The sequence below is a fragment of the Nannospalax galili genome, unplaced genomic scaffold (genome assembly GCF_000622305.1).
Source record: "Nannospalax galili isolate Female #2095 unplaced genomic scaffold, S.galili_v1.0 scaffold1488, whole genome shotgun sequence".
In the NCBI taxonomy this organism is placed as follows: domain Eukaryota; kingdom Metazoa; phylum Chordata; class Mammalia; order Rodentia; family Spalacidae; genus Nannospalax; species Nannospalax galili.
The window spans coordinates 2,288,228-2,301,648 of NW_008358859.1; the positions used below are offsets into that span (position 1 = coordinate 2,288,228).

The window sequence follows — 13,421 nt, forward strand, 5'->3', positions numbered from 1 at the left end:
GGGGGAGGACGCGGAAGGGGGAGGGCGGGGCCCGGGCTTCCTGGAGGAAGCGGCCGCCGCACCCGCAGTCGGAGGTAGTCGAGGGGACCCCGCCGGGTGTAGGGGCCTCAGCGGACGTGGACCTCCAGCAGCTTGGGGTCCATGCCAGAGCTGTGGCGCTCTCAAGATAACTTGTTATTGCCTGGGGTTTCACTTCCGTGTTGAGCAAAAGCACCTCGTCGTACCCTGAAATAAGTTTCTAAATGGTAAATGCTAGGAACCACCCCCTCCAGCTGCTGGAGACGCCCTCCCTTGCGTTGGAGCTTGGGGTGCCGTGCCCTTCGCAGGTGACCAGGGTCTACACCGGAGGAGTTAAACCCAACCTGGCTTCACTTCAGCCACCTGCGTGGCATCCCAAACCTTACCTTGTAAAACTAGAGTTAATTAGGATCCAGTGAGGAAAGTGCATGGATAGGGCCTGGTTCTTACTATTTAAGCATCAGACCCTGCACTCTGAACCAGCCCTCACCTGTGTTGTATCCCTGTGGTGGACAACAGTGTATATTGAAAAGAACTGTTGAATCATTGATTCTATGACTGCTGTGCAGCCAGGCACATGCTAGAGTCTGTCCTGGATACCGAGAAGAGAATTTTAATGGAGGCAAAGACTTCAGAGCCAGAGTGGTCATGAGATAACGTGGGTTTTAATAAAGTACTGGGTGAACCTTGTGGGAGGTACTGCTTCAGCCCACCTTCCCATCACACTACCTGCTCCCTGAACCCCCAAACCTATGTCTCCAAATTGACCATTCTGTGATTGTTTCTGACTAGGAGACAGTTTTTGCCACACACACAAAAGACAAAAATACTGAGTGCTCTCAAACAACTGTGTCTTAAAACAAGTTTTAAAGGAAAAGGGAAGTACAGTTTTCCTGTCTTGGGATCAAGTCCTTCACTGGCACAAAGTAGATCCTAGTTAACTTTTGTTTCAGAGTCTGGGTCACTGGCATGTGACTCTTGGAAATTGAGGAATTAAATGAAATACCATTGGGGGGGGGGCTGGAGAGATGGCTCAGTAGTAAGAGTATTGGCTGCTCCCGCAGTGAGCCAGGTTCCATTTGCAGTGGGCAGGTAAGTTGCAGCTGGAGGGGAATCGGATACCTTCTGACCTCTGCAGGCGTTGCATGGCATGGGTATACCTACCTACATGCAGGCAGTACACTTGCACACATAAAAAAAGATAAAAATAGTAAATGAAAATTTTTAAAATATTGGAAACTTTATTCATTACTACAGTACTGGTCTGTTTATTTAATACTTAGATCCAGCATAAGAAATTGTTGAGACATATATGTGACGTGATGTCCGTATGGAGGTCAGAGAATGGCCTCAGGTGTCAGTCCTCACCCACGTTGTTTGAGAGAGGGTCTCTGATTGTTTATTGCTGCATATACCAGACTAGCTGCTTCCCCTCACTGCAGGAGCTCTGGGGTTATGTACGTGCACTGTCAGGTCTGACTTTACATGTCTTCCAGAGATATGAACTGAGAGCCTCCCACTTGAGTGGCAAGCACTTAACCCACTGAGTCATCCCCTAACCCAGCAGGTTTATATTTACAGAAGTGCATTGGGAATCATAATTTACTCATGGTTGTGCCTTCCCGCCTTTCAGGTCGTCAGGTATGCCTGCGGGTTCAAGTGCTGCCAGTGGCAGTAATCGAAGACTTCAGCAGACACAAAATCAAGTCGATGAGGTACTGCTCTGGAATTCTAAAACTTAAATTTTAAACATGAGAGTGCTCTCGGAATCTGTTTAGAGAGTGGGTCATTGGGCTGGAGAGATGGCTCAGGGGTTAACAGTGCTTGCTGCTATTGAAGAGGACCCGGGTTCAGTTTTTAGTACCCACATGGTTGGCTCACAACTACTTGTAACTCTAGCTCTAGGGGATCCAGTGCCTTCTTTGGGCCTCCGAAGGCACCTGCACTCATGTGTACATACACACACACACACACACACACACACACACACACACACACACACACACAATTAGAAATAATAATCTCAGACTAAAGAAAAAGGGTCAGCAAGGAGCAGAGATTTTTGACTATAGGAAGTGTGTCCAAAATCTGCCTTCTGCTGTTCCAGAAGGCACGTTTTAAGCACAATGCAGATCCTCCCAGTTTCATACTTTTCTGTCACCAAATCACATACTTAAAGCATAAACACCTGTCCCTGAAAACATTCCCTAAGAGCCTTGGTAATTAGATTGCTCAAACCAGAAACAAGTTTTTTCTGATCAGATCCTTTGTTTCAGCATGCTGTGTCCTATAGCCTGATTTACTAGTTACCTGGTATAGGCAACAGAGTTTTTCTCTGACAGTTGCTGAAGGACACACAGAAGGCAGATGCCAGCGGCCTGCTCTAGCCCAGCAGGTCTCTCTGTGTGGAATTCTTGAGCTAGAGGACCCTTACAGCATGTTCTGTTCAGATGTATATGTGCAGACCCACAATTAAGATTGTGTGAGAAGCTCAGACTAATACATATTCTTAAAAGCCATCACGGGCCAACAAAGATGTTGTTGGTCTTTCTTCTCTTTTTGTTTTAATGTGTGTATGAGTGTTTTGTTTGCACTGTGTGCATGCCTGGTGCCCACAGGGCACTGGATCCCCTGGAACTGGAGTTAAGGATGGTTGTTAGCTGCCATGTGGCTGTTGGGAACCAAACCCAGGTCCTCAGGAAGAGCAGACAGTGCTCTAACTACTGAGCAGTTTTATTTTTTTTGTTTGTTTGTTTGTTTTGGTCTTTTCCAGACAGGGTCTCCCTCTAGCCCCAACTGGCTTAGACTAGGGTTAGAGTTAGACTAGGCCAGACTAGGCTAGGGTTAGACTAGGCCAGACTAGACTAGGCTGGCCTTGAACTCATAGAGATTTGCCTGCCTCTGTTTCCCAAATACTGAGATTAAAGGCGTGAGCTAGCATTCCTGCCCAAGTTGTCTTTGATACCTTCGTTAAATCATACAGTAATATTTTAACCTGGTAGTTTCTATTAACTTAATTCCAAAACCATTGGATTTTTTTTTTTACATTATGTCAAAAAATCAAATTGTATCATTTTTTAGAAACCAAAGGAATTTTAGAGTTGAGTTTTTGTTCTTTGAGGTAAAAGTCCCATAGCATACAACTGACATTCTAAAGTCTGTCATGTATATTTAGTACTTAGTATATTCACTGTGTCGTGCAACCATCACTTTTCTGTTTTCAGAGCTCTTTGGTCACTCCTGAGAAGCACCCTGTAGTCATTTAGTAACCACTCACCCTTCCCCTGCCTCCTGGTTGCCTGGTAACCTCTCATCTGCTTTCTGTTTCTTTTGGTTTGCGTGTTCTAGGTATAGCTGGCCTCAAACTCACAGAGATCCGTCTGCCTCTGCCTCCCGAATGCTGGGACTAAAGCTGTGCGCACGCCCGCCCAACCTCTTGGACTTCTTTCCTTTAGCATGTTTTCAGTGTTCATCCAAGTTGTAAATATCAGCATCTTGTTCCTTTTTATAGCAGAGTAATAGTCTGTGACGTTTGTAAACAGCAATTTGTTGATCCATTCATCAGTTAATTGATAGTTGAGCTTTTTCTACCTCTCAGCTATTATGAATAATCCTGCTATAAACACTTAGGAGCAATGTGTTTAAAATCACAGTTCCATTTCCCTTGACATGTGTGTAAGAGTATTGTCAGGAGGCCACAGGGTAGTTCTGTGGTCACTTTTTGAGGAACTGCCCAGCTTTTCCCACAGTGCCCCTGTACTTTGTTATATTCCCACCAACAGTGCCCAGTGCCCACCCAGTGTTTGGAGTTTTGGGTTGCAGCCATCCTGTGATCAGGAGGTAGTATCTTCTGGTTTTGAATTATATTAGTGACACTGATTAATGATTAGTGGTACTGAGCATCTTTCTGTGCTTACTGGCCATTTATAGGACTCAGAAGAAGTGACTATCCATGTCCTTTACCCCCTTTTGTATTTTTTTTTTTTTCTGAGACAGAGTTTTGCTATGTAGCTCAGGCTGTCCTGGAACTCATTATGTAGCCCAGGATACCCTGGGTCTTGAGCCTCCTGTCAGCATCCCCCAAATGCTGGGATCTCAGGTGTGTACCACCACACTTGACTCCTTTGCAAGTTTTTAACTGTGTTGTCTTTCTGTTAAATGTATTCTGGGAATTGACCTGTATTGGATCATGATCATAGGTGTTTCCTTCCATTCTCTGTGCTGAGTTTCACCTTTTTTATGATGCACTTTGATGCAAAAAGGTTTTATTTTTTTTTATAAAACCCAATTTATGGGATGGAGAGATGGCTCAGCGGTTAAGAGCACTGGCTATTCTTGCAGAGGACCCCAGTTCAAATCCCAGCACTCATGTGGCGACTAACAACTGTCTTTAACTCCAGTTCCAGGGGATCTGACACCCTCTTCTGTCCCCCACAGGGCACTGCATGACATGGGTGCATTTACATACATGCAGGCAATACACTCATACATATAAAACAAAAAGAAATTTTTAAAAAAGAAATAAAACCTAATTTCTCTTTTGAGGTCTCTGTTGTTGTTGCTCTTACTTTTGGTATCAAATCGAAGAGCCTGGAGCCAAAGCGAGAGCTGTAACACTTTCTCCTTATGTTTTCGTCTACGAGTTTCATCATTTTAGCTCTTCAGCTTAGGTCACTGGTCTATTTTGAGTTATTTTTGTGTACTAGGACTCCAGCAGTGTTCTTTCATCTGTGGCTGTCTATTGTCCAGCACTGTTTGTTGAAAAGAATATTCTTTACTCCATTTGATGCTCTTGCTTCCCTTTTCCAACATCAATTGGCAGACTGAGTGTGTAGCTCATTGGGGCATCATTTACCTAGTATGTGCGAGGACATGGGTTCCTCCCAAGCACAAAAACAAACAAATAGTATGGAAGAAAATCAAGTGAACTGGCCTCAGATGCGGAAGCCGACTTCTAGGCTCTAAGTTCTACCCACTGGGCTACAGAGCTGCCTTCGGTCAGTGTCAGCTCTGATGCGAAGCTCTGGTGTGAGTTTTGAGCCTGGTAAGCGTTTTTCAGTACTCACTTCCCTTTTCTCCGCTCCCTGAAATTACGTTTTTAAAAAAGCCACTGATACTGGCATTATATGATGATTTTTCTGAGGGAAAAGAGCTGTTGGATTGCATTGAATTTGTACATCATTCTGGGGAGCACTGCCATCCTACAGGGTCAAATCTTCTAGTGTGCAAACACGGCTGTCTTCCCACGTCAGCAAAGCTTAATTCTTAGAGCGGGTGTGGGGGTGTGGGGATGTCTGTGTGTCTGTGTCTGTGTCTGTGTGTGTCTTTATGTTGTTTTGCTTTTGAGACAGGGTTTGTTATATACCCCAGACTGGCCTTGAATTCATGATCTGTTTGCCTTATCCTGCCAAATGCCCAGCTTACAGCACTGTTACAGTTTTTTGGTATTTCTTGTGTAGGTGTAGTGGGAGCATGTGTGCGTGTGTAGAGGCCAGAGGTCAAAGTCAGGTGTCTTCCTCCATGTTTTTCCACTTTAGTTTTTAAATTTTATTATTTTTATTTTATGTGTATGCGTGTGTTGCCTGCATGTAGGTAAGTGCACCCATGTCGTGCAATGCCCGTGGAGGACAGAAGAGGCTGTCAGATCCCTGGGACTGAAGTTATGGACAGTTGTTAGCTGCCATGCGGGTGCTGGGATTCAAACCTGGGTCTTCTGCAAGAACAGCTGGTGTTCTTAACCGCTGAGCCATCTCTGCAGCCCTTTCCACCTTATTTTTAAGACAAGGTCTCTCACTGAACCTGGAGCTCACAAATGGGGCGGGCTAGCTGGCCAGCGAGTCCCTGAAATCCTCTTCTCTCTGCTGCTGCCAGTGCTGGGGTTGCAGGAATGCGCTTCCACACCTAGCTTTGTATGTGGGTGCTGCAGACCCATACTCAGGTGCTTGTGCAGTAAGCAGTTGACCCACTGAGCCATCTCTCCAGCCCCAAGGTTTTTCATTCTGCAAGTCTTTCACCTCCTTGGTTAAATGTATTCCTAGCAGGCAACTGTTTTCTTCCTTTCCTTTCCAGGTTGTGCATTGTGGCATATAGAAACATAGCTGGTTTATGTGTGTACCTTAGATATAGAAACACAGCTGGTTTATGTGTGTACCTTAGACCCTGCAGCATTGCTGAATTTATTCACTGTAGTACGTTTCAAATGATTCTTTTTTAAGATTTATTTTTATTTAGTATGTGTTTGCAAGAGTGAGTGCAGATGTGAGGTCAGAAAACAGCTCTCTGGAGTTGGCTCTCCTTCCACCTGTTGAGGCAGGGTCTCCTGTTTCTACTGTGCTGTTCTATGTCCTCCAGGCTGACTGGCCATGGGCTTCCTGGTGATTGTCCTGCCTTCCCCTCCCATCCTACCTTAGTACTGGCTTTACAGATCTGCACCACCACATCCAGCTTTTCTTATTTTTTTAATTACATTTGTTTTGGGGGGTGCCATGGAGCACAGGTGGAGGTCAGAGGACTTGTGGGAGTCACTTCTCTCCCTTCGCCATGTGAGTCCTGGTGATCAAACATTGTCAGCTTTTTGAGGCAGACAAGCACTTTTACCCACAGAGCCATCTCACTGACCCTTTTGGAGAAGCCTTAGAGATTTTCTGTAGCATGGCTTACAGATAGAGGTAACTGTCTTCCTTTCCAACTCAGATGCCTCTTCCTTCCTTAACTTACTGCTCTGGCCAGGACTGTGAGTGTAGCATTGAGTAGCCATGAAGTAGCCCTGTTCTGTTTCTGATCCTAGGGGCCTGAGTCTCCTGCCCATTATCAACATCTCCTTATACTCTTGGTTTGCTGAGTGGTTTTATCTCCCCCTTTTTAAATGAAAGTTTGGCCTCTCCCCCCTTTTAAATGGGAAAGTTTGGCTCAAAGTAATAAAATGTTTACCTGGAAAAAAAAGTACCCATAGATATCGTCTGGAATTTCGGTTCTTTCACTCCATTATGTATAACTGGAACCATATTCATTCAGGTGGTTGACATCATGAGAGTCAATGTGGATAAGGTGTTAGAAAGAGACCAGAAGCTCTCTGAGTTAGATGACCGTGCAGATGCACTGCAGGCGGGTGCTTCTCAGTTTGAAACAAGTGCTGCCAAGTTGAAGAGAAAATATTGGTGGAAGAACCTGAAGGTAATTGTAATTCTCCCCTACCTGACTGTTAATCAGGCCTAGGGACGCCTACCCTGATCTGACCCTGACTGTTATATCAGACCTAGGGACGTCTACCCCGATCTGACCCCCTGACTGCTAATCAGGCCTAGGGACATCTACCCCGATCTGACCTCCTGACTGTTAATCAGGCCTAGGGACGCCTACCCTGATCTGACCCCCTGACTGTTACATCAGGCCTAGGGACGCCTACCCTGATCTGACCCTGACTGTTATATCAGACCTAGGGACGTCTACCCCGATCTGACCCCCTGACTGCTAATCAGGCCTAGGGACATCTACCCCGATCTGACCTCCTGACTGTTAATCAGGCCTAGGGATGCCTACCCCGATCTGACCCCCTGACTGTTACATCAGGCCTAGGGATGCCTACCCCGATCTGACCCCTTGACTGTAATCAGGCCTAGGGACTTCTACCCCGATCTGAACCCCTGAAGGCCTAGGGCCATCTACCCTGATCTGACCTTTACATCAGGTCCCTGCTCCGTTCAGCGTCCTCAGGGGGTACAGCTGTGGGGTTTATGACTCTGAGAAGTGAGTGGGTTTTGGGGGCTTATTTTGTTGTTTGTTTGTTTGTTTGAGACAGGATCTCCCTATGTAGACCTGGCTGGCCTCAAGCTCATGGAGATCTGCCTACCTCTTCCTCCTAAGTGCTGGGATTAAGGGTTTGCCCCACCCCACCCATCTGGGAAGTGGGTTTGACTTTACCTATGGGCATGGCCGACTGTTAAGTCTGTGTCCCTTTTCCTTGCCAGTCCAGTCCCATGTTTTGTGGCTGATGCTGAAAGGCATGCAGAATAGGACTGTCCCAAACCAGTCATGGCCAGTAGTCCCTTCCTTCCCAGACCCCCACAGTGCCCTCAGCACACACTGATGGGGGAATGCTAGCATTGATTCTCAGTTTCCAAGTCATTCTGGGAATGGCTCCAGAGTTGAGGGTGAAACAATAGGAAATCCCATCATGCTCTACAGCCATAGATGCTGCATGGCCCAAAGCAGATCTGGATGGTTAGCAAATGAATGCCTAAAATCAGAGCTCAGATGCTTCCTGATCTGCCTTATTCAGAAGGGACACGTGGGGCAAGCTCGGTAGCCTATATGTGGGAAACTTGAGTTTCTCCAGGGGCCACAGAGGATTGGAATATATTTTAGAAAGCAGATAAGTAAATTTTAGACCCTAATTAAAACACTAAATTTAGGCTTTAGAAATTGTGCATTATTTCACACTGTGGCCAGTGCTTTTCAATAAGCATAGTATGTCTGTCTGACTTTGCAATGTGAAATGGACCTGTGTCTTACTGCAGATGTGGGCGATAGGGATCAGCGTCCTGGTGATTGTCATCATTATCATCATTGGTGAGTAACACTGCTCACAGATTTTTGTGTATACAGAGCAAAGGGTGAAGGCTAGCCCATTCCAGGGTTAATTTTTTTTTTCTTTACCAAGTGTTTTAAATACTTGAGTGTTTTGAAGGGATCATGGTGAGGGGGAATTGAGATACAGTCTCCCTGTAGAGTGCAGGTTGGCCTTGAACTTGTGATCTTGTCTCAGCCTCTGGGATTACAGGCATGTGCCACTACACCCAACCTAAATATATGAGTTTGTGTGATTAAAGTCTGAGGTTTTTTTTATATGAACACTAATCTTTTGAGGATTGAGAATTTCATTCCTACCAACTGGTTAGTTTTTCTCTCTGATACAGTTTTAGTCTTTATTTCTTTGTATGGAGTATAGTGATTAGGGCACGGGCCACCTTGATCTGTTCCAGGGCTACCACCGTCAGCTCTGTGGAATTGGGAAAGCAGTGTATTATCTTTAGACCACCATTTCCTCATCTATAAAAGGAGGACAATGATTGTATCTATCTTGGGTTTTAGGACAAATCTAATTAATATACACAAAGGATGATACTTGGCATGTAAAAACATAGTAACTACATAAATGAATACTATACACATGCACACATATCTAGGAGCATCTTACAGCATGACTTGCATAGCACATTGGAAGAACCCATTCCTTTTCTGGCCCAGTCTATGGGAAGCTTCTTAGTAAAGTGTTTCTTTCTTTGCTAGTTCAGTGTTAGTGGATGTTTCCTTTTCCTAGGAATGTATTTTTTCTTAGACCTTCTTTTGACTTTAGTCTCCTCCAGCCCTCTGTAGCATGTAAAGTGACTGGTAGGAAACTGACCAATGGGACAGGACCTGTTGTATATTTATGTTGAAGGACTAACCAGCCCTTTCCCTGTTTTCACGTCTCTGCTGCTCTGTAGTGTGGTGTGTCTCTTAATGAAGAACCAGTGAAGCTGGAGCCTGCTGTCCAGGAAACTTGTCAAGACTTTTGACTTAGAACCTCCTACATTATCAAGCTTACCTACTGTTAGTTCCAAATGATTATTTTGTTAGTTCATATACAGTCAGTCAGTGTCTAGGAAATGTGCCTTTGTTTTTTAATATGCACTCCAGACTAGAGGTGTGGCCAACCCCGCCCCCAAGTTGCACAGTGCCTTTACAGATTACAAATGAACTGGTCAGGAGGACTTCTCATGCTCCAGACTGCAGAACCTAGGCACGTGCTGTCCCTGCTCACTTGCCATCGATTCCAGGAAGGGGGTTTTGTTCCTCATCATCTGACATTCTCTTCAGAACCACATTGTAAGCCTTTGAATAATTAGATGTACATTTTGTACCTTCCAGAAAGAATACTACTGCCTAACATGAATCTGTGACAATAACAGGGTGTGCCTTATTTTGATACTCCCTTGTTTTAAGAGAACCCTCCTTTTTGTAAAGCACTACTGACTCTTGCTGTATTTAAGATGCTGTTAAAGAGCTTTTCTTCTTACATTAGATATGAAGATGTTTGCTTTCTTGTTCTTATGTATCAGTTGCTAAAATGGTATTTTAATCAGACATAACCCCTTTAAAAAGTTTTTATAGAACTATGACCAAAGTTTGTTTTGCCAAAAAGTTAAATATAAATAAAATATTATTAAGTCTGTCCCTGATAGATTAAATTCAAGTAAGTGCCAAATGTAACTCAAGATGCCCTTCAAGAAAGTGTTAATGCCATGTGAGCCTTCACCATCTTGATAGTCCTTCCTTGCCTGTGAAGTGCTATAGATAATGCAACCCCCTCAGGTTTGGAATCTTTCCCCGGGGCTTGGAGATGTGAGCTAAACTCATACCTGTAGATGAGACGGAATTTACCCAGCAGTTTGCCAACATAAGCTGTGGACTCCAGAGTGAGCAGCAGCTCTGTAGGCCTCATGTAAGACCATCTGTGAACATGATCATTACCTGGCCTAGTCCTTGTAGACCAGAGCTTTCTGAAGACCGCTTACCGTTTTCACTCACATTCCACTTCTGAATCAGCTTTCTAAATTATGCTTGGGGTGAGGCATTGGTCACTTTGGAGAGGAAAGCTGCCCAGAGATGCCCCCTGCTCTTTGGAAGTTGCTATCATCATGAGAGACTTCAGTTGTGCACATACTTGTATCAGGGTGTGTGGTTCAAAGGTGAGGAGTTCAGCATAAATGAAAACGGACAAGGAAACAGCAGAGAATTGCAAAGGCTTTGCTGCTCTGTGGCCAGTTTTACTAGAATGCCCTAAAATTTGTGTTTGCATGCAACGTGGCAGCAGTCAAGATGTCATAAAACCTGACTCATTTAATACCTGCTCCCCTGACATCACTGAAACAGCCGAATGCTGAAGGCATGCCTTGCGGTATGCCCGGCTGTGGGAAAGCAGCCATCGGCCCAGGGCTCTGTCTTGGGCTGATTCCATAACCTCGGTGCTGTCTCCTTCGTACTCAGTCCTATGTAACCCACTGGCTCCTGCATTAACCCAAGAATACCTCGCTTGTCTGTTTATTTAGCTGGGAACTTCCCTGCTATGATTACCTGAATAAAGTGTTTATTAACGTAATTCTGTCCCATGTTCCTTGGAAGAAGGGTAGATGCGCCTGCTCCATGTCCTAAACATGTACCTCTGCTGCTTCCCCCAAACTATATCTTCTCTTCTCCGTTCCCACTCATCCTTCTAGGAGTCGAAGGAGCTCGCATTCCCATAGTGAGTGGCTGCAGATAACACCCCAGAGGAACTGAACTGATTGAATGAATACACGTTCAAAGGGACTTATTTTATGTGTATGAGCGTATTGTCTGCATATAAGTGCCTGCATGTATGTAGGTGAACCCATGTCTTGCAGTGGTTCACAGAGGTCAGAAGAGGGTGTTGGATCCTCTGGAACTGGAGTTACTGAGGGTTGTTACCACCGTGTGGGTGCTGGGAATTGAACTAGGGTCCTCTTATCTGCTGACTCACCTCTATAGCCCTTAAAAGAGATTAGATTGGTTTATAGAATTTGGTCTGGCTAGTCCCAGCATGGCTGTCTCTCCCTGGAGAGGATGAGGACTTAGTGGTTTGCTCAGTCCACAAGGCGCCGTATCGCTGCAATCCCAGCCTGGTGCTTGAGGCCTGGAGGATTCCTGGGGAATGGTCTTAGCCCATGCTGGAAGCCCAGAGGAACCAAAGAAGGAATGCAGCAGCAGCAGGTAGATGAACAGGAAGAGTGCCTGCAAGCAGGCCAAGCAAGGCTTCCTCCCTGTCTCCTCTATCTGGGCTGCTGCCAGAAACTGCTGGTCACATTCAGGGCGGGTCTCCTCACTTAGATAATCTGATCAAGAAAATCCCTCACAGGAGTGTGCAGTCGCTTTAGTTGATTCCAGATCAACCAAGTTAACTACCACACACCCCTCGTCAAAAGTGCTTTTCATTGTGCAGTTTGGGGAGCTGGCTTGCACTACCAGAGTGGCCAGGATTTGGCCCTTGAGTTTCTCGGAGGTAGCCCTGGTACACCACACGGCTGAGTCTGGATGTGTGAGGTGAGGTCAGACACACAGCTTTGTCTTCATCCTGTATAGCTTCCTTCCCTTGAATACACTTCCCCTCCAATTCCCCAGCCTTGGAAATGACGTAATGGGCAGGGGGACAAATACCCCAGCCTCACCATGGTCTGGCTTTTCCTACCTTTCTCATTTGAGCTCACAGTTCAGGTTCCCAACAAGCCTGCACTGCCTCGGAGGAACCTGTCAGGGAGCCTTTCACTGGCTCTGCTGTTCAATCCTATCGGTCCCACCCACTTTCCCCACCCCCAAGGCGACATTTGGTTTTCCCTTCTCAGTGGCCCTCCCTCTCCCTCAAGACCATCTCCCAAGCCTCTGGCCTCCATCGGCCTCCCGCCTTGTCTCACTTCTCCCATCCCACTAGCGGATGCTATTTTCCATGCAGCATCTTGGGCTTTCTCAACTTCATGCTTTCCGTCTTTGTTTCAAAGTGTCGACTCCTCGAGTGGCAAGGATTGTGTCCATCCCCAGGATCTGCAATCATCCCTGCCCAGGTGTGCACTCAGTAGGTGCTTAATGGATGCCCTTTGAAGACCAGCGTGGGAGACAGGTGGTCTGTCCAACACGCATTGCGGACGACCGCCCTCTAGCTTAACCAGACCGCTTTCCCTGTCCCACAAATTCCGGTGTATTCCCGGTCTTGTAAGCTTCCGTGCTCCTTAAGGCGCTCTGCACCTGCGTGGGGGAGAACGCGCGGCTTCCGATTTTGCCAAATGCTGCAAACGAACCGAACTTTAAGCACAGCCCGGGAAGTGAAGTAGCACCATTAAACTTCCCTTTCGGAAAACCCGCTTGGACTCCGCCGGGTTTACCTAGAGTTGGCGGGAGAGGGCAGCAGGTATGATAAAGATGAAAACTGGGGGGACGCCAGAAGAAGCCCGAACTACAGCGATCCCAGGCTCACAGCACTTCCCAGACGGGCAGAGGGCTCTCTGGGTGCAGGCTCCACAACCACAGGCCTCTACGGCCCCGCCCACTCGTCCCGCCTCCTGCTGACTGGCAGTTCCCAGGCCCTGTCTCTGCCACGCAGGCAGCACGGCCCCGCCCCCGGGAAACCTGGCCCTTGCCTCCCGCAACCTGGCCGGAGCGTCCCCGAGGGGATTCCCGATCCGGCGTGCACTATGTAACGTGCTCACGACCCTCCCCCGACTTCTCCCGACTGCCCAGATTATGTAACCCCGCGGCGCCCCGCGCTCGAGCCCCGCCCCCCGACCAATGGGAGCCGTGCAGCCGGCCACGAGGACCAATGGCGCGGCCGGGGCGCGAGGCCGGGCCCCGCGGCG

At 46.7% G+C, this 13,421-nt stretch overlaps 1 protein-coding gene across 1 annotated transcript in view; it reads left to right on the forward strand.

The window, feature by feature from the left end:
- The window catches only part of Vamp3 (vesicle associated membrane protein 3), an 11,570-nt gene extending 412 nt beyond the window's left edge, over positions 1-11,158 (forward strand). Inside the window, exons 2-5 of the mRNA XM_008822438.2 lie at positions 1,652-1,733; positions 7,033-7,191; positions 8,535-8,586; positions 9,504-11,158. Coding sequence (XP_008820660.1) covers positions 1,652-1,733; positions 7,033-7,191; positions 8,535-8,586; positions 9,504-9,520 — 310 coding nt within the window. The 3' untranslated portion in view covers positions 9,521-11,158. The remainder of the gene's footprint in view (positions 1-1,651; positions 1,734-7,032; positions 7,192-8,534; positions 8,587-9,503) is intronic.
- Positions 11,159-13,421: the final 2,263 nt, after the last annotated feature.